The following is a 25,045-nucleotide window of genomic DNA, read 5'->3' as shown; positions in this document are numbered from 1 at the left end:
TTAGCAGGTAAGGCCTAATTTCACCTTCCTCAGCAATCCTCCAGACCGTTCAAGACGCTTGGGACGTACCAAAGCAGTAAACACATCTAAGGGTAGGACCTGAAAGCCCAGGACTGCAGCTCCAAAACTGGCATCCTCCCTTGACTGTACATCCACTCTAATGTTTGATAAAAGAATGCAGGGAGGACCACACCGCCGCTCTACAAATGTCCACCGGTGGAACAAAACTACTCTCTGCCCAAGAAGCCGCCATCCCCCTAGTGGAATGTGCCTTGAGCCTCACCGGCACCGTACGGCCATGCAATATGTAAGCCGAAGAGATGGCATCCTTCAACCACCGGAGCTATAGATGCTTTAGAAGCAGCCGCTTCCTTCTTGGGCACCCCATGGAGAACAAATAACCTGACCGAAGACCTGAATTCCTCTGACCTGCGCAAGTAAACCTTCAACACTCTGCGCACATCCAATTTCGCCAAACGACGCTGAGAAGCATCCCCCTTCCTGTCCCCCAAGACCAGCAACGAAAACACCTGATTGACATGAAAGGAGGATACCACCTTAGGCAAAAACGAAGGCACTGGACGCAGTGAAACCTTTTCCTTAGAAAACCACAGAAACGAAGGCCTACATGAAAGAGCCTGAAGTTCCGAAATCCGGAGAGCCGACGATATAGCTACCAAAAAGACCACCTTCATAGTAAGGTCTTTTATCGAACAAGACTCCAAACGCTAAAAACGAGAACCCGCTAAGAGAGTCAAGAACGATATTAAGATCCCACTGAGGAACTACCGGCCGCTGAAGCAACTTCACCCCCCTCAAAAAACGGACCACATTCGGGGAAGACGCAACCGACCTGCCCTGCACCTTACCCAAAAACACCCCTAAGCAGCCAGCTGCACCATCAAAGATGACAATGAAAGGCACTTCTCAAAACCATCCTGCAAGAAACCTAAAATGTACGACACAGAAGCTGTCGAAGGGACACACGCCCGGTCCCCACACCAATCTTCAAATATGTGCCACACACGCACATAGGCCAAAGATGTGGAACGTGTGCGAGACTGCAGCATCATCTGAATCACTTGAGGGGAAAACCCTTTCCTTCTCAACCGTTCCCTCTCAAGGGCCACACCGATCCGGATCCGGTAAGAGAACCGATCCGGATCCAGCATGACAATTGGACCCTGAAACAACAGCACCAAGCCCCCCAACCGCAGAAGCTCTCCTTCTAACAAGCGCATCAGATCCCCAAACCACGGCCGACACGGCCAATTTGGAGCCACCAACAACACCGGACCCACATGACATTCTACCCTCTGTAGGACTCGACCTATCAAGGGCCACGGGGGAAACACGTACAGCAATACCCGCTGAGGCCACGGAAGGACCAGTGCATCGATCCCTTCCGCTCGCGGATCCCGACGCCGACTGAAATACCGAGGAACCTGAGCATTCTGTGCCGACGCCATGAGATCCACTACTGGCATTTCCCACTTTAGAACTATCTGGTCGAACACCGACCGGTGCAGAGACCATTCTCTGGGGTCCAACATGTGTCTGCTTAGAAAATCCACGTTCACGTTGTCCACCCCGGCCACGTGTGCCACCGAAATCTGCACTAGATGCCTTTCCGCCCAACTCATGAGCAGAGCTGTCTCGATTGCCAACCACGGACTCTTTGTACCGCCCTGCTGGTTGACATACGCTACCGCTGTCGAGTTGTCGGACATGACTCTTACTGCCTTTCCGACCACACTTGAGCGAAACGCCAACAGAGCTAGCCGAATCGCCCTCGTCTCCAACCGGTTGATAGACCACTGAGCTTCCGACCACCGCGACACTGAGATACCCAGCCGAGCAGACTGGCATCGGTTACCAGAATCACACACTGAGGAGGTTCCAACGGCATGCTCTCTTTCAGATGGGCCGAGCACAGCCACCACTGGAGACTGCGCCGAGGAGCCCCCCTCAATGGCAACCGCAACTCCAAACTGTGAACCTGAGGAGACCACCGGGACAACAGAGCCGCCTGAAGCTGACACATATGCGCCCTGGCTCATGGTACTACCTCTATTGTCGCTGCCATGAGGCCCAGAACCCGAAGGAACATTCGAACCGTCGGACTCTGAATGGACATTAACAGCCGGACCCTGCTGCTGAACAGAAGTGATCCGAGAATACGGCAGAAAAACATGACCCACTGCCGTGTCGAACCGCACTCCCAAGTACTCCAGACTCTGCGATGGGATCAACTGATTTTTGACTACATTCACTACCCATCCGAGCGATTCCAGAAACACGACCACCTGAGCCGTCGCCGCCACACTGTGAGCCCGAGACTTCGCCCAGATCAACCAGTCGTCCAGATACGGATGCACAAGAATTCCCTGCTTCCGCAAAGCCGATGCTACCACCACCATTATCTTGGAGAAGGTGCGTGGAGCCATTGCCAGACCAAAAGGCAGAGCACAGAACTGAAAGTGCCTCCCTAAAACAGCAAAACGAAGGAAATGCTCTGATAGGCCTCTCGAATTGGCACGTGCAGATACGCTTCCGTGAGAAATTCTCCCTGACGAACAGCCACTATGACCGAGCACAGAGTCTCCATGTGGAAGGATGACACCTTGAGCGCTCCATTGACCCTCTTGAGATCTAAAATGGGTCGAAACTGGTCCTCCTTCGGCACCACAAATTAAATGGAATAACAACCCATTCCCAGCTCGTGCCGAGGAACAGGTACCACAGCTCCCAACTGGATTAAGCAACCCAGTCTCTTGAATAGCCTTTAACTTGACTCAAGAGTGACAAGGAGAGGGAAGAAACAGATCCGGCAGCATAACCGTCGCGAATGACCTCCAGCACTCACTGATCTGAAGTAATTTGGGTCCACCCCTGATAAAACAAAGTTGCGCCCCGACCTTCACCAGAGGCTGGACCCGCACACCTTCATAAGGAGGACTTATTAACATTTCCGGCACCTCCGGAGGAGTCCCGACCTCCTCGACGACCCCTTCGAAAGGACTGCGTCCGCTGGAAAACGGCTTTTAGGAGACACAAATCTGCCCAGTCTGTACCGCCTCGCGTCTTTAAACAGACCTCTAGCCAAACCACCTCGACTAGCCGCCTTAGGCCGTAACCGTGAGACCTTGGTATCCCCAAGACAACTCACCAGTTTATCCAAGTCCTCTCCAAACAACATAAAACCTTTGAAAGGTAGAGAACACAACTTTGCTTTAGAGGCCGCATCTGCCACCCAGCCCTTAAGCCAAAGAGCCCTGCGAGCCATCACCGCCAGAGCCATATTCTTAGCTGAAGCCTTTAGCACATCATAAAGGGTGTCTGCCAAAAACGAAGACCCCATCTCCAATTTGGCCAGGTCCTGAACCAAACCAGTCCTATCTAACGCAGGCTCATCCAAGAGCTTCTCCGCTCAACAGAAACAAGCTCTTGCTACCAAGCCCCCACACACAGAGGCTTGCAAGGCCAAAGCCGACAAATCAAAGCTGCGGTTCAGAAAGGACTCTAGCTTCCTATCCTGAGGATCCCGTAAGGCTGTACCGCCATCCACCGGAATGGCCGTAGCCTTAGTAACCGCTGTAACCACCGCATCCACAGTAGGTGGTTTCAGCAGGGCCAAATCTTCCGGAGGCAAGGGATACAGCTGCGCCATAGCCCTAGACACCTTAATAGCAGCCTCCGGCACAGACCATTCCTGAAAAACCGTGTCCCTAATGTCTGAATTCATGGGAATGGAACAGGAGGCTCTCCGAATCCCCTTAATCAAGGGATCTACCTGGGGTCCCTCCGCAGAGGGAGTGGCTGCCTGAGCAAACTTCAAAGTAGAGATCACCTGATCAATGAGCTGTAACTCCTCCTCCTCATGAAAAATGCGAACCACTGAAGAATCTTCCCCAGGCCTTATCCCATCCTGATCCTCAGACACATCTAAGAGATCCTCCTCTCCTGGGTCACTCCAAACGTCCGACCCAGGCAGAAAAAGTACCTCCATAGGCTCTGAAATATCCACCCGTGGGCGCTTAACTCCCACTGAGCTAGCAGCCTCCGGGGAACAAACAGCCTGAGAGGGGCCAGCTCTCCAGGCATTATACAGAGTCCAAACAAACTCAGGGGGGAAGCCAGACCCCCCCCCCCCCCCCGACGCTGCTGAAGCCCCAACACCACCTCCCGCAGTCTCCGCGACGGACTACCCTCATTCCCGAGGCGGCAGGTCCATCGTGTGATCCGTGCCTAAACTAGGCGCACTTCCCGCCACACACGGGTCCCACGGTGCCGGTACGGAAAACGGCTCAGTCGATGTGCAGTCAAATCGCCACCCAACACCTCCGCCAACTCAGAGGAAAGCACAGGGGCAAGAGCGCTGACAACGTAGGCTCCCCACAAAATTTACATTGGCCCCCTTTCACTTCAACACTGCACTTCGCGCAAAACCGACACCTCGCCGGCTTAGACATAATGGCCGCGAACACAATAAAAACAAACAGTTGCTTTGTGCTCTGACAGACTAATAGGCAAAACCGCCCAAGGCAAGAACGCCCTTGAAGACGTTTTAATCTCTGGACTGCCACAAGAACGGCCAAAATAGCCGCCTTTTATATTACTTAAACCTCGCTGCTGATGCCTAAACGCCTCAAGGGTACAGAATGAGGTCTGTAGCGGAGGTCAAGCAGTCCTCCAGAGGAACAGCACAGGGGGAGGGACCTGGCCACCTGGGTTTGACACCCCACAGGGAATAAGAAGCCCCTTAGGACTTACACCCTGTAATAGAGGTCGTGTGGGTTCTCTAACATTTACAACTCAACCTAGAAACCCCAAACGGGCCTACCAGACTGAGTACACTGCACAGGCTGCACACATCTACCCTCTGCTGAGTGAGAAAATACTGGTTAGTAGAAGGTCTGCACAGGCTACTTGTATAAGAAGTTTTAGTGTTCTCAGTCTCTCTCTGCTGGTAGGAGTGCATAACCCAAGCATCTTGAACGATCTGGAGGATTGCTGAGGAAGTGTGTATGCCAGATGTCAACTTGTTCTGACAGCGTTTTCATCTATATGTGGATAGTCCAAGGCCTCCAGGAAATTCTCAGCGGTCAGCTTTTTTTTTTTGTCACTGATCTCCTTCCAAACTCTGGGAGGTGCCATTTGTTTCAGGTGGTCACTTACGGAGAATTTAATTAGAAAATGGTCTGACCATTTTCTAATTAACCTCCTCGGGTTCGGAAGATCAATGCAGGCTTTGAACTCTTGATGTCAGGAGAGTTCTGAAGCACTATCTTAAGGTTCCTGAAGAATTCAGACGTTCGAACCGCCTTTTCTGATCAAGGCAGCGCTGCAACGGAGCACTGCACCGCTCGAGGATGCAACTGAGGTAGGGGACATGACACAGGTCTAGTATTTAACCCTTTTTATGGGTTGGAGAATTGATCACCTGTGTAAATCTTAGTGCTGTTATTATGTCCAGAAAGGCTGCTGTGGTGGTATCTAAGGTTTTGATGCGTAGATTGGAGTCTCCCATGATCACTAGCCTAGGGTAATTCAGGGTCACTTGAGTAATCAGGTCTAGTAGTTCTTGCACAGATGTGTTACGAGGTGCACTGTAAACCATGAGCAGCCAGATTGGTTTCTCCTCTTCAAGTTGGATTAAGAGAGATTCTGATCCATGTAGCTGGGGGATGGATATTCTGTGCAGTTTGATTGTGTCCCGAATCAAGACTGCTATCCCTCCACCCTGTCTTCCAGGTCTTGGTTGATGTTGGATATTGAAACCTGTTGGGCATAGTTCAGCCACTGGTAAACCCCCACTTTCATCTAGCCAGGTTTCACTTAGTCCTAGGATGTCAAGATGCTGTTCATTTATAGCATCATGGATCACCGAGGATTTCTTTGCAGCTGATCTGGCATTCACCAGTCCTATAGTTCCCAAGGGTGGGCTGGGGGTCCTGTGGGTAGCTTTGGTGTGACAATGAGGTCATCTTTTAAGTACTGTTATCTAGGTTTTAGGAAGCTATCCAAACCTTTTTTTAAATCCCGCTAAGCTAACTGCTTTTACTACATTCTCTGGCAACAAATGCCAGAGTTTGTTTACAAGTTGAGTTAAATATTTTATCAGATTCGTTTTAAATTTACTACTTTGTAGCTTCACAGCGTGCCCCTTAATTGTTGGAAAGAGTAAACAAGTGATTCACCTCTACCCACTCCACTCATTTAAATACATCCTATCATATCTCCCCTCAGCTGTCTTCTCCAAGCTGAAGAGCCCTAGCCATTTCAGCCTTCTCTCATAGGGAAGAGGGTCATGCTTTCCTGTCTTGAACAGACTCAAAATGCCTGAAGTGCTAGCAGAATTACTTTGGTTTCCAGTGTATTGACTGACCAACAAATACAGGCTCACTCAGTTATCGGGAATCCAGTCTCCACCTGCCGACAGGAATGCATAACCAGTATGAAAGGATGTTAAGGAAGTAGTGCTATTTTAACTCATACTTTCAACATTCAATGCATTAAGCTAACAATATCCTAACTCAACAGGAATTAAAATTTCATGCTAATAAATGCACACAAAGTTTAAAAACAACAGTAAATACTTACTCTTTAAGCTGAAGGCTCTAGTCCAGACCAAGATACCCGGAGTTAGAGTAACCGGCATCCCCCCCCCCCCCCCCCCCCACACTAACTCACGAAAAAGTCTAAACTGCTGTATTTCCTTCTTGCTCCACCCGAGTGGCATGTGGCCGTTTAAAAAGTGGCAGGGGTTCAGCTAAACCACTTTTTAGTATGTCCACATGGTATGAACATGCTATTACCTTTACCGGCAATCTGAAGGGAACATATGAAAGGGGAAGAAGCTGTATAGAGCTGCTAGATTCCAGTTCAGAGTCCCTCCGGCTTGGATCCCTAACTGTAGTTCCACTGCCCAGGAATCCACAAACTAAGAAAAAAATGGATTTTTTTTTTTTTTAAACTTAAATTTGTATTTTTGTCAGGTGAAAAAACCTGTACAGATAAATTCAGAATGAAAATAAAGTGAATTATAACACCCTCATGATACTAACCGATCTGCTTTTCTGCATGTGCCTTGGTCCAGGCATATCTCCATTCCCTGCACCTTGAATACAAAAAAAAAAAAAAAAGACCAATTGGCATTCTAGACATCAGCTGCTACCTTATAGAAATTAAGATGTTTATCAGCTATCCTACTATTAGTATTTGTTACTACTTTTTTGAAGGAATTCTATCAAGGCAGTGTACAGCAAGAATGTCAAACATAAGCAAAAAAGAATTACAGCAATAAAAATATTTGAATGGCGTTAGAAATAAGGACTAATTTACATACAGTCAGAGGTGATTAAATATCTCAGCTAGGGTAGGACTGGATATCACTGCCCTAATGACTGGATACAGTGTCTATTTACTAAGGTAAAAATATTTATCATACCTGATAATTTTCTTTCCATTAATCATAGCTCATCAATCCATAGACTGGTGGGTTGTGTCCATCTACCAGCAGGTGGAGATAGAGAGCAAAGCTTTTGCCTCCCTATATGTGGTCATGTGCTGCCGGAAACTCCTCAGTATGTCGATATCAAAGCTCCATCATCCGCAGGACTCAGCACTTAGAGAATTACACCCACAAAAGGGACACTGCCCAGCTCACCACCGCCGAAACGGGGGAGGGGAATTAACCCAGCTCATCCCCACACAAGTGGGGGAGGGGAATCCGTCCAGCTCATCCCCGTGGAGCGGGGGAGGGACACCACCCCACCGATGCGGGGGGATCTGGCTTATCCTGCAACCGCAACCGTGGGAGGAGCTGACTGACCCTAACACCGCCGAAGCAGGAGGGGTACAAAGCTGCCCTACAGCCGCACGAAGCGGGAGGGAGCGCCGGCAGAATTTATGTCTCAATCCAGCCCCGTAAAACAGAGGGGAGAGGAATGCAGCAGCTCACTGTAACACAAACTCGTCTCAACTCCTGAAGAATCCAATTGCAAAAACTTGAACATGAAATCCTCCTGAACAGGAACTGAAGACTAAACTTGAACCTGAAATGCAACCAGAATATAAACAATACAGATATCTGGGAGGGGCTATGGATTGATCAGCTATGATTAATGGAAAGAAAATTATCAGGTATGATACATAATTTTACCTTCCATATCATCATGCTGATCAATCCATAGACTGGTGGGATGTACCTAAGCAGTACTCACCCAGGGCGGGACATTGAAATCCCTGACCGCAACACTGAAGCTCCAAACCGGGCCTCCGCCCGAGCAGCCACAGTCAAGCGGTAATGCCTGGAGAAGGTATGGGCCGATGCCCAAGTTGCCGCCTTGCAAATCTCTTCCAAGGAGACGGACCCGGCCTCTGCCATCGAGGCCGCCTGAGCTCTAGTGGAGTGAGCCTTCAGCTGGATAGGCGGCACCTTTCCCGCGGCCACATAAGCCGCTGCAATGGCTTCCTTGACCCATCTTGCCACTGTAGGCTTAGCAGCCTGCAGACCCTTACGAGGACCTGCAAACAGGACAAACAGATGATCCGACTTCCGGAAATCATTGGTCACTTCCAAGTATCTGATGATGACTCGTCTCACATCCAGATATTTGAGAGCAGAGTATTCCTCTGGGTAGTCCTCCCTACGAAAGGAAGGGAGACAGAGCTGCTGATTCACATGGAAGCGAGAAACAATCTTGGGCAGGAAGGAAGGCACTGTGCGAATAGTCACTCCTGCCTCAGTGAACTGCAGAAAAGGCTCTCGACATGAGAGTGCCTGGAGCTCGGAAACTCTTCTGGCTGAAGTGACAGCCACCAAAAAGATTGCTTTCAACGTCAGGTCTTTCAGAGATGTCCTTGACAAGGGTTCAAAAGGCGGCTTCTGCAAGGCTCTTAGCACCAGGTTGAGATTCCACGCAGGCACCACTGAGTGCAGAGGAGGGCGCAGGTGATTAACTCCCTTGAGAAAGCGCACCACATCTGGCTGCGAAGCCAGGGAAGCACCCTTCAGGTGGCCCCTGAAGCAAGCCAGAGCCGCTACCTGGACTTTAAGGGAACTGAGCGACAGGCCTTTCTCCAGACCTTCTTGCAGGAACGCCAACACTGAAGAAATTGGAGCAGTGAAGGGAGAAAGTGAGCCTGCTTCACACCACGCTGCAAAGGTACGCCAAATCCTGGCGTAAGCAGTAGAAGTAGAGCGCTTCCTCGCTCTCAGCATAGTGGCGATGACCTTGTCTGAGAAGCCCTTCTTTCTCAGACGCTGCCGCTCAATAGCCAGGCCGTAAGACCAAAGAGGGAGGGATCCTCCATCACCACGGGACCCTGATGCAATAGGCCCTGCTCCACTGGCAGCCGCAGAGGATCGTCCACTGAGAGCCTGATCAAGTCCGCATACCAGGGACGTCTGGGCCAGTCCGGACCCACCAGGATTATCCGGCCCGGATGCTTTGCCACCCGGTCTAGCACCCTGCCCAACATGGGCCAGGGCGGGAACACATAGAGAAGCTCCTGTGTCGGCCACTGTTGGAGAAGAACATCTACTCCCAGGGATCGAGGGTCCCGTCCTCTGCTGAAAAAACGCGGCACTTGGCAATTGGCCGATGACGCCATCAGATCTAGGCTCGGCTGGCCCCAGCGCTTCGTGATGTCCAAGAACGCCTGAGCAGATAGCTGCCACTCTCCGGGCTCCAAGGTATGGCGACTGAGAAAGTCCGCCTTGACATTCATGACTCCCGCAATGTGGGCCGCTGACAGCTGTTCCAGGTTCGCTTCCGCCCACTGGCATAGATTCATGGCCTCCTTGGCTAGAGGGGCGCTCTTGGTACCTCCCTGGCGGTTGACATAGGCCACAGCCGTGGCATTGTCCGACAGGACCCGTACTGGCTTCAACGCCAGTACCGGGATGAACTCCAAAAGCGCCAACCGAATGGCTCTGAGTTCCAGGAGGTTGATAGACCACTTTGCCTCTGCAGGAGACCAGAGCCCCTGCGCTGTCCTTCCCAAGCAGTGGGCTCCCCAGCCCGACAAAGAGGCGTCCGTCGTGACGACAATCCACTCCGGGGTCACCAGAGGCATTCCTGCAGACAACTTGTCTGTCTGCAGCCACCAGCTCAGCGCCTTGCGCACTGCTGGGTCCAAGGGAAGGCGCACAGCATAATCCTCAGACATCAGAGACCAGCGCTGCAGCAGAGATTGTTGTAGTGGTCTCATATGAGCCCTGGCCCAGGGCACTACTTCCATTGTGGCCGTCACAGAGCCCAACAGCTGCACATAGTCCCAAGCCCGAAGAGGAGAGGCTACTAGGAACTGGTCCACCTGAGCCTTAAGTTTGACAATCCGATTGTCTGGCAGGAACACTCTGCCCCCTTGGGTGTCGAAACAAACTCCCAGATACTCCAGGGACTGAGTCGAGCGCAGCTGGCTCTTCTCCCAGTTGATGATCCACCCCAGGGAGCTCAAAAGAGCAACCACCCAGTCCACAACTTTGCCGCACTCTGCATAAGAGGGGGCTCGGATCAACCAGTCGTCCAGATAAGGATGGACTTGTACTCCTTCCTTTCGCAGGAAGGCCGCGATGACCACCATTACTTTGGAGAAGGTCCGCAGAGCAGTAGCCAACCCGAAAGGGAGGGCTCTGAACTGGAAGTGTCGGCCCAGGACTGCAAAACGCAGAAAGCGTTGATGAGGAGGCCAGATGGGAATATGCAGGTACGCTTCCTTGATGTTCAAGGAAGCCAAGAACTCCCCTGCCTTCACTGCCGCTATAACAGAGCGGAGAGTCTCCATGCGAAAGTGCCGCACTTTCAAGGCCCGATTGACCCCTTTGAGGTCGAGGATAGGCTGGACAGAACCTCCTTTCTTTGGTACCACAAAGTAAATGGAGTAACGTCCCTTGCCAAGCTGATTTTCTGGCACCAGAACGACTGCACCCAGGCGTATCAGGTTGTCCAAGGTCTGCTGCACTGCCACAGCTTTGACCGGAGACTTGCAGGGAGAGAGTACAAACCCGTCTCTTAAGGGTCGGCAGAACTCTAACTTGTAGCCGTCTCTGATGACTTCCAGAACCCAAGCGTCTGAAGTTACCCTGGTCCACTCGCAGAGAAACGAGGACAGGCGTCCTCCAATCTGCACTGGGCCATGGACCAGGGCCCCGTCATTGGGTACGAGACCCTGGGGGAGGACCGGAGGGCGTACCTCCGGGACGGCGGTCTCTGCGAAAGGAATGCTGCTTGGGGGAGAAGTTCCTTTTGAAGGAAGAGGGGGCAGAGGAGCCCGACTTGCCCGGGCGGTACCGACAGGTTTCCTGAAACCGTCCTCTGGAGATACCGGGGCGAGCACTGGCCCGAGCCCTGACCTCTGGTAACCTCTTGCCCTTAGACGTGCCGAGATCGGTCACGATTTTGTCCAGCTCGACCCCAAAGAGCAGATTGCCTTTAAAAGGCAACTTAGCCAGGCGGGACTTAGAGGCGTGGTCCGCAGACCAATGTTTCAGCCAAAGCCAGCGCCGCGCAGAGACTGTCTGAGCCATACCTTTAGCCGAGGTTCTCAAGACATCATACAGTAAGTCTGCCAAATAAGCCAAGCCCGATTCCAGGGCCGGCCAGTCAGCCCTCAAGGAAGGATCCGAGGAGGAAGCCCGCTGCACCATCGTCAGGCACGCCCTGGCCACATAGGAGCCGCAAACTGAGGCCTGCAAACTTAAGGCAGCCGCCTCGAAGGACGACCTTAAAGCCGCTTCCAATCTTCTGTCTTGGGCGTCCTTTAGGGCCGTGCCACCTTCCACCGGCAACGCCGTTTTCTTAGTCACCGCAGTGATTAAAGAATCCACGGTAGGCCAAAGAAAGGCCTCACGTTCACTTTCAGGCAAAGGATAGAGGCGGGACATAGCCCTAGCCACTTTGAGGCTCGCTTCCGGGACATCCCATTGAGCCGAAATTAAGGTGTGCATGGCATCATGCACGTGGAAGGTTCTAGGCGGGCGCTTCGTCCCCAGCATAATGGCAGAGCCAACAGGGGCTGAGGGAGAGACGTCCTCTGGCGAGGAAATCTTCAAAATACTCATGGCCTGCACTAACAGGTTGGGCAAATCCTCTGAGCGAAAGATCCGCGCTGCAGAGGGGTCATCCGCTCCATCCGAGCGGGAATCCGTCTCCTCCAAGGAATCCCCGAAGGACCGTTGGGAGAACTCAGATACGCTGCCCTCATCTACATCAGAAGAAACAGCGTCCTCTAAGGCCTGGGAATCCACCCGAGGGCGTTTACTTCCGGGGGCCTCAACCCCGTTATCGGACAAGGGAGAAGGGGCAGGGTTTTGCATAAGGAAGGCCTGATGCAGCAGCAAAATAAACTCAGGGGAGAAACCCCCCAGACTGTGTATTTCAGCAGCCTGGGCCACAGCCCTAGACGCACCCTCAACCGGCGCTCGCAAGAGCGGGGGAGCAACATGCTGCGCATCCAAGATGGCGTCCGGCGCGACACTCCGCGAAGGAGCCGCGCGGGAAGAACGGCGCTTAACTTTAGCCGCTTTTTTGCCGTCGCCCAAATCAAGGGCGGCCATGGCATGAACGTCTCCCAGCTCAAGGACGGCCCAAGAAGAAGCCGTCCGAGCAGAGTGGCCGGCCAAGATGGCGGAGGCCAGCAGCGGGGATGGGCGTTTATGGCGGGAAAAACCGCCGCGCCGGAGGAAGACCCGGGACACTGACCGGCCTCCAAACTGACACCCAACAAGGGCGAATCAGACTTTAAAACCCCCGCATCCCCGCTAGAAGCGCACACGCGGTCCGGGGAGCGATTCTTCGCGCCCTCGCCCTCCGACGCCATAGGCCACGTGGAGATCAATCGGGGAACCCCCTGCCCGCTATAAAAAGGTAAAAATTACCTGCTTCTCGCTCCGAGCTGTAACGACCTGGTGTCCCAGTGAGTAGCTGCAATAAACGTTTAAATAAACGTCGAAATAAACGCCCTTAAGGACGTCCAAAAAAAAATTTTTTTTTTTTTTTTTTACGAGCCAGCGGGAGGGGGGAGAAAAGGAGGGACCTGGCGCCACCAGGTTTGCACTTGCTCAAGAAGAGCCCTCAACCCCAGGTACTCAACAAAACCTAAAGATTAGGCTTGGAGACCTAGCCAGAGCTGCTGCTGTGTGTGACCACCACCTGCTGAGATAGAGAACATACTGGGGAGTTTCCGGCAGCACATGACCACATATAGAGAGGCAAAAGGATTGCTCTCTATCTCCACCTGCTGGTAGATGGACACAACCCACCAGTCTATGGATTGATCAGCATGATGATATGGAATGCTCTCCCACTGTAGAGACTGAGCACTCCTCAGCCCAAAATACGATTCGTGTCGCTGGGGGACCACAGGAGCGAAGTAGGGGGAGGGACACGGTACTTCCGGAGTGTAACACCACTGAGGCTGCAGTCACTAGAAGCCAATTTCCCCGGGGCACAGAAGACAACAAAGGAAACCAAACTGATTTTTTTGTTTTTAAATAGAAAAGGCTAAAGAAATAAAGAAAAAAATCTGTAAGGGCCACCTGCTAGAGAATGACAATACCGAATCTAGGGCTAGACAGACAGGGCTCTTACTGGCTCTCTAGAGTCAGCCTCCATCTGCTGAAAGGAGTACATAACCCACCAGTCAGTTCCTGGAATGGTCCGGAGGGACGCTAAGGTAAAGGTGATTTTAGAAGAGTGGACAGTGGCTGACACCCTTCATATTAGACCTGGCATAATTAATGCTGTGGGAGAGGAATGCAGCGAGATTGTCTCCAAGGTGAAAAAAGTCTTCCTGAAGGTGCGGGATTCTTACATACAATCTCTGTCTCCATGTGCCCGCAGCGGGATTTTGAATACTCTTGAGATCTCTGAACTCTATAATTTTTTTTTTTTTTTTTTTTGGGGGGGGGGGGGGGGGGGGGGGGGGGGAGGAGAGAGGTTGACAATATCACCTATGAGTGACTTGATGCAGAAGGGTCTTAAGAATTCAAAGCCCTCTGCAACTTTCTTATGAATGGTTGGATGTTCTTGTATTAGGGGTTTTTGTATTAGGGGTCTGCGGGGTGGAGGGGGTGAAAGTTTAAAATCTTGGATTACTTATGGTTTTCTACTTGTATTGTGTTTCCTTGCTTTAACAAACAGATTTAGCTATACATTTTTTTGGTGGAAGCTGAAGTGGGCATATGATTTGCCAATTAGAATGCAATGGAATGGCCTCTTAAGACTTCTTTGCCGATGCTGCTGGTATGGGAAAGGTATGTCCTGTTGCTGCTGACTTCACACAGAGAGAAGTCAGCTGTTTTTGTTTCAGCAACTTCCCTTTTTGCGGCTTGAAAGCACTGTCCATCTGTTTCAGCTTGTATGACAGTCCCGAGGTAAGCGGAAGAAACAGAACCAACGTGAACTAGGGAGAGGGGGTCTGAGGTGGCAGACGAGGAAGGCTACCAAGTGTGTATATGCACTACACTATACCACGAAGAACTGCAGGTCCCATCCAATTAAGGCAGGCAGGAAGGCATGTGCAGTGAGCCTAAAAGCTGCCAAAAAATGGGCTCTGTAGATGACCACACGAATGTAAGGGCATATTGTCCTGCTTGCCTCAGAAAGATAAAACTTTCCAAATTGTTCAATTACAAGTTGGAAGTATCTCAGTATTCATTTTAGTTATCACAGCTACTAATCCACTTAGCTCCATATTCATATATGCCAGTATTTCACACGTCTGCAATAGCTAGGTTCCACCATTATGCAATAGCATCTCCATTAAACTTTCAGAAAAAATATGAAACCCATATTTACCCATGTGTCCTCTGGGTCCATGCCCATGGCCACCTTCCCCCATATGTAGTGCAGGAGGGGGAGGCCCCAAGATTCCTGGTGCAGGGTTTGTGGATTGTTGTAGCATAAAAGGATCTCCCCTTAAAAAAAAAAAAAAAAATTAATACAAGTTATTGCAAATATTTTGGAAGTTCAATTCATGAAAACATTTGTTCCGAGTACCATGTGTAGTTCTGGTTGTCCCACCTCAAACAAAACAAAAAAAAAGTAAACAAAAATAAAAGGGAGCTGGAAATCTCTCCAAGGAAAGGCTATTTGCTTGTAGAAGTGAGGGGACAATGACAGACGTTGTGTGCTATCAGTAGAGTGAACAGGAAAACAGGAAATGGTTATTTATACCTTCAAAGAGTACAAGAACTACAAGTCACACAGATTTAACACACAAGTTTTCCCACTCAATGCAAAATCAAACTGGAAATTTGTTGCTGGGGGATTATAGCTATGATCTGGATTTTTAAAAATGTGATTAGTTCATGAAGGTGGTGTAATTAGGCCTTACCTGCTAATTTTCTTTCCTCTAGATCCTCCAGACAGTTCAAGACACTTTGGTTCTGCACTCATACCAGCAGAGGGAGACTGAGAACACTAAAACTTCTTATACAAGTAGCCTGTGCAGACCTTCTACTAACCAGTAAAACAGTAACAAAGCAGAGGAACAAAACACCTCCACCTAAACAAAACCACTGAATCCACACTCAGTGAATGATACATACCTGTAAGCAGGTGTTCTCCGAGGACAGCAGGCTGATTGTTCTCACGACTGGGTTGACGTCCACGGCAGCCCCCACCAACCGGAAGAAAACTTCGCGGGCGGTCCTGCATGCAGGGCACACCCGCCGCGTATGCGCGGCCGTCTTCCCGCCTGTACACAAAAGTTCCCGCTCAGTTGAATGACAAGCAAAGGAATAAGGAAAAACGCAACTCCAAAGGGGAGGAGGGAGGGTAGGTGAGAACAATCAGCCTGCTGTCCTCGGAGAACACCTGCTACAGGTATGTATCATTTGCTTTCTCCGACAAGCAGGCTGCTTGTTCTCACAACTGGGGTATCCCCTAGCTCTCAGGCTCACTCAAAACAAGAACCCAGGTCAATTCAACCTCGCAACAGCGAGGGCATAACAGAAATTGACCTACGAAGAACAACTAAGAGTGCAGCCTGAACAGAATAAATCGGGTCCTGGAGGGTGGAGTTGGATTCAAACCCCAAACAGATTCTGCAGCAACGACTGCCCGAACCGACTGTCGCGTCGGGTATCCTGCTGGAGGCAGTAATGTGATGTGAATGTGTGGACCGATGACCACAACACAGCCTTGCAAATCTCTTCAATAGTGGCTGACTTCAAGTGGGCCACTGACGCTGCCATGGCTCTAACACTATGAGTCGTGACATGACCCTCAAGAGCCAGCCCAGCCTGGGCGTAAGTGAAGGAAATGCAGTCTGCTAGCCAATTGGAGATGGTGTGTTTCCCGACAGCGACCCCCTTCCTATTGGGGTCGAAAGAAATAAACAATTGGGCGGACTGTCTGTGGGGCTGTGTCCGCTCCAGATAGAAGGCCAACGCTCGCTTGCAGTCCAATGTGTGCAACTGACGTTCAGCAGGGCAGGTATACGGTCGGGGAAAGAATGTTGGCAAGACAATTGACTGGTTAAGATGGAACTCCGACACCACCTTTGGCAGGAACATAGGGTGAGTGCGGAGTACTACTCTGTTATGATGAAATTTGGTATAAGGAGCATGAGCTACCAGGGCTTGCAGCTCACTGACTCTACGAGCTGAAGTAACTGCCACCAAGAAAATGACCTTCCAGGTCAAGTACTTCAGATGGCAAGAATGCAGTGGCTCAAAAGGAGGCTTCATCAGCTGGGTGAGGACGACGTTGAGATCCCATGACACTGCAGGAGGCTTGACAGGGGGCCTTGACAAAAGCAAGCCTCTCATGAATCGAACGACTAAAGGCTCTCCAGAGATGGCATTACCCTCTACACGATAATGGTAAGCACTAATCGCACTAAGGTGATTCCTTACTGAGTTGGTCTTGAGACCAGAATCTGATAAGTGCAGAAGGTATGCAAGCAGGTTCTGTGCAGGACAAGAACGAGGTTCTAGGGCCTTGCTCTCACACCAAATGACAATCCTCCTCCACTTGAAAAAGTAACTCTTCTTAGTGGAATCCTTTCTAGAGGCAAGCAAGACGCGGGAGACACCCTCAGACAGACCCAACGAAGCAAAGTCTACGCCCTCAACATCCAGGCCGTGAGAGCCAGAGACTGAAGGTTGGGGTGCAGAAGCATTCCGTCGTTCTGCGAAATGAGAGTCGGAAAACACTCCAATCTCCACGGTTCTTCGGAGGACAACTCCAGAAGTAGAGGGAACCAGATCTGACGGGGCCAAAAAGGCACTATTAGAATCATGGTGCTGTGGTCTTGCTTGAGCTTCAGTAAGGTCTTCCCCACCAAAGGTATGAGAGGATAAGCATACAGGAGGCCGGTCCCCCAATGGAGAAGAAAGGCATCTGACGCTAGTCTGCCGTGTGCCTGTAGTCTGCAACAGAACAGAGGCAGCTTGTGGTTGGTCTGAAAGGTGAAAAGGTCCACCGAGGGGGTGCCCCACTCTCAGAAGATCTTGCGTACCACTCTGGAAAGCAGCGACCACTCGTGCGGTTGCATGACTCTGCTCAGCCTGTCAGCCAGACTGTTTACGCCTGCCAGGTATTTGGCTTGGAGAAGCATGCCAAACTGGCAAGCCCAACGCCACATCCTGACAGCTTCCTGACACAGGGGGCGAGATCCGGTGCCCCCCTGCTTGTTGATGTAATACATTGCAACCTGATTGTCCGAATTTGGATTTTTTTGGTAGGATAGCCGATCCCTGAAGGCCTTCAGTGCGTTCCAGACCGCTCGGAGCTCCAGGAGATTGATCTGAAGATCTTGTTCCTGGGGGGACCACACCCCCTGGGTGCGGAGCCCATCGACATGAGCTCCCCACCCCAGGAGAGATGCATCCGTCGTCAGCACCTTCATGGGCTGCGGAATTTGGAATGGACGTCCCAGGGTTAAATTGGTCCGAATGGTCCACCAGTGCAGCGAATTGCGGCAACTGACGGACAGGCGGATGACATCTTCTAGATTCCCGGTAGCTTGGCACCACTGGGAAGCTAGGGTCCATTGAGCAGATCTCATGTGAAGACGAGCCATGGGAGTCACATGGACCACAGAGGCCATATGACCCAGGAGTCTCAACATCTGCTGAGCTGTGACCTGCTGAGACGCTCTGGTCTGAGAGGCAAGAGATAGAAGGTTCTGCGCCCTTGCTTTGGGAAGGAAGGCCTGAGCCGTCTGAGAATTCAGCAGCGCTCCTATGAATTCCAGAGATTGGACTGGCTGGAGATGGGACTTCGGGTAATTTATTACAAACCCCAACAGCTCCAGAAGGTGGATAGTACACTGCATGGACCGAAGAGCTCCTGCCTCTGAGGTGCTCTTGACCAGCCAATCGTCGAGATACGGGAACACATGCACTCCCAGCTTGCGTAGATACACCGCAACCACCACGAGACACTTAGTGAACACCTGTGGTGCAGAGGCGAGCCCAAAGGGCAGCACACAATACTGAAAGCGTCGTGTCCCCAGACGGAATCGGAGATACTGTCTGTGGGCTGGCAGTATCGGGATGTGAGTATAAGCATCCTTTAAATCCAGGGAACAAAGCCAATTGTCTTTCTGAATCATGGGGAGAAGGGTGCCCAAGGAAAGCATCCTGAACTTTTCTTGCATCAGATACCTGTTCAGGCCTCTCAGGTCTAGGATGGGGCGCATCCCCCCTGTTTTCTTTTCCACAAGGAAGTGCTTGGAATAGAATCCCTGCCCTTCCTGCCCGGGTGGCATGGGCTCAACCGCATTGGCGCTGAGAAGGGCGGAGAGTTCCTCTGCAAGTACCTGCTTGTGATGGGAGCTGAAGGATTGGGCTCCCGGTGGGCAATTTGCTGGAGTGGAGACCAAATTCAGAGAGTATCAGCACCGCACTATTTGGAGAACCCACTGGTCGGAGGTTATAAGAGGCCACCTTTGGTGAAAAACTTTCAACCTCCCCCCGACCGGTAGGTCGTCCGGCACGGATACTTTGATGGCGGCTATGTTCCCACGGATCAAGTCAAAAGCCCGTCCCCTGCTTTTGCTGTGCAGGCGCAGGGGGCTGCTTAGGCCCACGCTGTTGACGGGAACGAGCACGCTGGGACTGTCCCTGTGCCTGAGGAGGCCTTCGGGCCTGCTGGGTGTACCTACTCTTGCTGAAGGCATAGGGTGCAGCCTACCGGGCCCGGGAAAAACGTCCACCTGCAGAGGTGGATGCTGAAGGTGCACGGTGGGAGAGCTTCTCGAGAGCAGTTTCCTGCTGGTGAAGTTGGTCCACCAACTGCTCGACCTTCTCGCCGAAAATGTTATACCCCAGGCAAGGGACATCCGCCAGTCGCTGCTGGGTGCGGTTGTCCAGGTCAGAGGCACGCAGCCAGGAGAGTCTGCGCATCACTATACCTTGGGCCGCAGCTCGAGATGCCACATCACAGGTGTCATAGATACCCCTGGACAGGAACTTTCTGCACGCCTTCAGCTGCCTGACCACCTCCTGAAAAGGCCTGGACTGCTCCGGTGGGAGCTTATCGACCAGGTCCGCCAGTTGCCTCACGTTGTTCCGCATGTGAATGCTCGTGTAGAGCTGGTATGACTGGATGCGGGTCACGAGCATGGAAAATTGGTAAGCCTTCCTCCCAAACGAGTTTGGAGTGCGAGACTCCCGCCCCGGGGGCGCTGAGGCGGTATCCCTCGAACTCCGTGCTCTCTTGAGAGCAGAGTCCACGACCGCCGAGTCATGAGGCAATTGAGGCCGCATCAATTCTGGGTCAGAGTGGATCCTGTATTCGGACTCCGCTTTCTTGGGGATGGTGGTGTTAGATAATGGCTTCAGCCAGTTCCGAAGCAATGTCTCTGAGGACATCGTGCAATGGTACCGTGGAAGACTCTCTAGGTGGTGATGGATAGTCAAGGACCTCGAGCATCTCAGCCCTCGGCTCATCCACGGTGACCACGGGAAAGGGAATGCAAATAGACATATCCCTGACGAAGGAGGCAAATGACAGGCTCTCAGGAGGCGAGAGCTTCCTCTCCGGATGAAGCTCCCTCCATCGACGTCGACTCCACGTGCGTGGCGGTCGACACCAGTGCAGCAAGCGGCGTCGGAGGCCTCGGCATCGAGCGAGAGCACACCGGCGCCGCCATCAACGGAGCTTGGCGCATCAGCCCTTCCAGAATCCCCGGAAGGCTGGCTCAGAGGCACTCATCCAGGCCCGCTGTCGGGAAAGGCAGGGGGGCCGGTGTGGGTGTCGGAAGCTGCTCGGGTCCAGGAGACGGTACCGAAGCACCCGCGGACTAACGCAGCGACACCTCTTCAACCGAGGGGGAACGCTCCTCTCGGCACTGCCGCTTCCTGGGCGTCGAGCCCTCCCTCGAGGTGCCGGAGCTGACAGTCCTGTGCGCCGTGGGCGACCGATGACTGCTTCTTGGTTTTCTTTCGATGCCCGTCATCGGCGCTCGGCGGTAGAGACGAAGAGGAGGTAGAATCTCCCCCCCCCCCCCCCCCCGAGGAATCGGATCCGACAGGGTTTGGTCCCGATGGCCCTGGGTAGAGGGAGGGGCCGGGGCCGACTGCCCGCGCGGCCGCTCGCCCCCACTGTCACCAGCAGGCCGGTGGGCCAACGGTACCTGTACTGCTGGGGTCGGTGCCAAAGTCGGCGCCGATTTCGTCGACATCGGTACCGAAGACCCGGCCGTCGACACCGATGCCGTCGAGGGCCAGCGCAAGTTCCAAAAATACGGTCCCGAAGAACTTGCCTCGCCACCTGTGTCCGCTTCCGTAAGCCGAGACACAAGGTGCACATCTTGGAATTATGCTCCGGGCCGAGGCACCAAGCATGAGGATCGGTCTGCGAGATCCACCGGCCGCACCGACCACACTTCTTGAATCCGCTCAGGACCTTAGAGGACATCGACAGAAAAATAGCGTCGGCGAAGTTAAAATAGTCGATGGTGGCGGTGAAAAGCACACCCGAAAAAGAAAAACGACCGCGCGGTCCGCGACGACGCACCCTCGCAACTAGGGACGACGAGGAAAACTCTTTTGTTTTTTTTTTGAAGGAAAAATTAACGCAAACGCGTAAACGAGAAAGAAAAAAAACGCGGGCTAGGCCGCAATCCGGTTTCCGAGGCTAAGAGAGAGATGTGAACACGCCTCTCTCAAGCGCGGAAAGGAAAAAAACTGAGTGGGAACGGTCGCGGTTGGTGGGGGCTGCCGTAGACATCAACCCAATCGTGAGAACAAGCAGCCTGCTTGTCCTCGGAGAATGTATGTTATCAAACACCAACAATTTCACAGGCTGCCAGATCTACATTTTAGTTAAATTTTAGATTTACAAGTGCAGGATTATCTTCTACTTACATTCCAGAATCAGGATTCCAGTCAGGATATCTTTAAAAAGAAAGGTAACAAAAAAGTTTACATACTAATATAGATATTTCCCACCAGTTTATAAAAAGGGCAACATCAAAGTAATTACTCACATACATTGCAGGAAAGACAAAACTATATTCTAATGGTCACAGGTTCACTCTCCTTTTCTTAAGATGCCTACACCTGAGGTGCTGCCCTATACATATCCTGCGAAACACTGGAGTTACCTTGTGTGTATCCCTCCCCTGCTTTTCTATTAAACATTGTAGCTCTGCCCCTCTTTCCTTCACTATGTTGTATCATTTATGCACTTCCATTTTCTACTTTTTTGAATGTAAGCCACCTAGATGGCAATGCCACAGAGCAGGATAAAAAGTGTGTACTAAACTTGAAATTAACTGTAGTTAAATGCATAAGCTATATCACTGTGGGAAACAGTAAACCAGAAGAACTTGTAGAATGTGTTTTTCTGCTCTAAACTTCTGGACAAAAATTCCATGAAGTACAAACCCTCCTTCTAAAGTTCAGAAGCCATACTATAAATATTGCTCAACAGGAAAATGCCTTACCTGATACTTTTCTTTCCTTTAGTCACAGATGATGAATCCAGAGACTTGTGGGTTATGTCCATCTACCAGCAGATGGCGATGAACACTGAAGTGTCACACATAGGCTGGCAGTAATTCACATTTTCTCCATCACACAATCAATGAGATATCAGAAACCCTATATGTACCTTGGAATTCTTAATGCAGTTTCCTAACAGAGAAAACTGACCAGGGTGGTAACTCTGGATTCATCCGCTGTAACTAAAGAAAAGAAAATTCAGGTTAAGGCATAATTTTTCCTTACCAGTAGATAAATCCAGAGACTTGGGGGATGTAGCAAAGCAGTTCTCAAACAGGGTTTGAATCATAGAGAGAGCAGTAAGGCCCCAAATGATGCTTCTCACTGTGCTGCACCATCCAGGTGTCAGTACTTAGAAACTGTATGCAGAGAACCATGCTGCTGCTCTGCAGATTTCATCAAGGATACACAAGCAAGATGTCACCCAGGATGTCACAAGAGCCCTGGTTGCAAGAGCCCTGAGAGAAGCCCGCAGCTGTCTGCATAAAATGTAAGGAGAAGAAATAGATTCTTCAAACCAACGAGCAATGGTTAGCTTAGATATTGAGGCCCCCCAATTTTGACATGCTCAGTTCATTAGTAGGTTCCAGGTACTATGAGCACCCAGTGTACATCAAGTAAATGTATGAAGCAAAAAAATGAAGATACATACCTGTAGCAGGTATTCTCAGAGGACAGCAGGCTGAATATTCTCACTGATGGGTCGCCGTCCGCGACGGCCCAAGAGACTGGAACAAAAACTTCTAAAGCAAAAAGTCTCCTAAACGCTCCGTTGTGCGGGCCAAACACACCACGCATGCGCGACCGGCTTCCGGCCCGCAACGCGAGCGTGCCCTCACTCAGTTTAATAAAAAGCAAAATATAGAACTGGAACAACTCCAATGGGGAGGAGGGAGGGTTTGAGAGAATATTCAGGCTGCTGTCCTCGGAGAATACCTGCTACAGGTATGTATCTTCATTTTCTCAGAGGACAAGCAGGCTGAATATTCTCACTGATGGGGTACCCTAGCTCCCAGGCTCACTCAAAACAATGAGCATTGGTCAACTGGGCCTCGCAACAGCGAGAACATAACACAAATTCACCTAAAAAGAAACACAACTGAGAGTGCAGCCTGGAAAAGAACAGAAATGAGCCTAGGAGGGTGGAGTTAGATTCTAAACCCCGAACAGATTCTGCAGCACTGACTGCCCAAACTGACTGTCGCGTCGGGTATCCTGCTGAAGGCAGTAGTGAGATGTGAATGTGTGGACTGATGACCACGTTGCAGCCCTGCAAATCTCTTCAATGGAGGCTGACTTCAACTGAGCCACTGACGCAGCCATGGCTCTGACATTATGAGCCGTGACATGGCCCTCCAGAGTCAGCCCAGCTTGGGCATAAGAGAAGGAAATGCAATCCACTAGCCAATTAGAGATGGTGCGTTTTCCGATGGCGACTCCCCTCCTGTTGCGGTCAAAAGAAACAAACTGGGCGGATTGTCTATAGGGCTTTGACCTTTCCACGTAAAAGGTCAATGCTCTCTTACAGTCCAAGGCGTGCAACTTGTCTTCACCAGGGCGGGTATGAGGACGGGGAAAGAATGTTGGCAAGACAATTGACTGGTTCAGATGGATCTCAGACACCACCTTCGGCAAGAACTTAGGGTGAGTGCAGAGGACTACTCTTGTTATGATGAAACTTGATATAAGGTGCATGCACTACCAGGGCTTGGAGCTCACAGACTCTACAAGCTGAAATGACAGCCACCAAGAAAATGACCTTCTATGTCAAGTACTTCAGATGGCAGAAATTCAATGGCTCAAAAGGAGCTTTCATCAGCTGGGTGAGAACGTTGAGATCCTGTGACACTGGTAGAGGTTTAACAGGGGGCTTTGACAAAAGTAAACCTCTCATGAAGCGAACTACTAAAGGCTGTCCAGAGATAGGCTGACCTTCTACACAATAAGCACTAATTGCACTAAGGTGAACCCTTACGGAGTTGGTCTTGAGAGCAGACTCTGATAAGTGTAGAAGGTATTCAAGAAGGGAACGTGTAGGACAAGAAAATGGATCTAGGGCCCTGCTGTCACACCAGATAGCAAACCTCCTCCATTTGAAAGAGTAACTTTTTTCTTGGAATCTTTTCTGGAAGCAAGACTCGGGAGACACTCTGAAAAATCCAAGGAGGCAACTTCTAGGCTCTCAACATCCAGGCCGTGACAGCCAGAGACTGGAGGTTGGGGATGCAGAAGCGACCCCTTGTTCTGAGTGATGATGCTCAGAAAACACTCCAGAAGAGGAGGAAACCAGATCTGACGAGGCCAGAAGGGTGCAATCGGGATCATTGTTCCGCGGTCTTGCTTGAGTTTCAGCAGTCTTCCCTACTAGAGGTATGGGAAGATACGCATACAGAAGGCCTGTCCCCCAATGAAGGAGAAAGGCATCCGACGCTAGTCTGTCGTGGGCCTGAAGTTTTGATCTGATCGACCGTGTCCTCTACCTTCTCTCCAAAAAGATTATCCCCTCAGCAAGGAACATCCGCCATTCGCTACTGAGTCTTATGATCCAGGTCAGAGACACGCAGCCATGAGAGTCTGCGCATCACTATATCTTGAGCAGCTACTCGGGATGCTTCATCAAAAGTGTCTTAAGTCCCCCTGGCCAGGGATTTGCAACACGCCTTCTGCTGCCTGCCCACCTGGTGAAAAGGTTCAGCGAGCTCCGGAGGGAGTGCTTCAACAAAACTAGACAGTTGCCTCACCGAGTTCAGCAAGTGAATGCACGCGTACAGCTGGTAAGTTTGGATCTTGGCGACGAGCATAGCGGCCTGATATGTTCGTCTCCCCAAAGAATCCAAGGTCCTAGACTGGGGGCGCCGAGGCACAGTCTCTGGTACTCTTGGCTCTTCTGAGAGCAGAGTCCACCACCATTGAATCGTGAGGAAATTTGGCCTTCACCATCACAGGCTCTCCATGGACTCTGTACTGGGACTCAGATTTTTGGGGGACCACAGGATTAGAAAGAGGGCACAACCAATTTTGCATAACACTTCCCCTCAGTGTATTATGCAAGGAGGCCGTTGGAACCTCAGCAGG

General features: G+C 51.2%; 1 protein-coding gene across 2 annotated transcripts in view; it reads right to left on the bottom strand.

Annotated features, from left to right (window-relative positions):
• MATR3 (matrin 3) overlaps window positions 1–25,045 on the bottom strand; it is a 354,187-nt gene that overhangs the window by 186,642 nt on the left and 142,500 nt on the right. For both annotated transcript variants that reach the window (XM_030210961.1, XM_030210962.1), the window contains 3 exons: window positions 21,332–21,361; window positions 14,808–14,926; window positions 7,068–7,120 (listed from right to left, as the gene is read on the bottom strand). In XM_030210961.1, the coding sequence (XP_030066821.1) occupies window positions 7,068–7,120; window positions 14,808–14,926; window positions 21,332–21,361 (202 nt within the window). The remainder of the gene's footprint in view (window positions 1–7,067; window positions 7,121–14,807; window positions 14,927–21,331; window positions 21,362–25,045) is intronic.

Source organism: Microcaecilia unicolor, chromosome 8 (genome assembly GCF_901765095.1).
Source record: "Microcaecilia unicolor chromosome 8, aMicUni1.1, whole genome shotgun sequence".
Taxonomy (NCBI): Eukaryota; Metazoa; Chordata; class Amphibia; order Gymnophiona; family Siphonopidae; genus Microcaecilia; species Microcaecilia unicolor.
The sequence above is the reverse complement of the archived record's forward strand: the minus strand, read 5'-3'. Positions and strand labels throughout refer to the sequence as shown.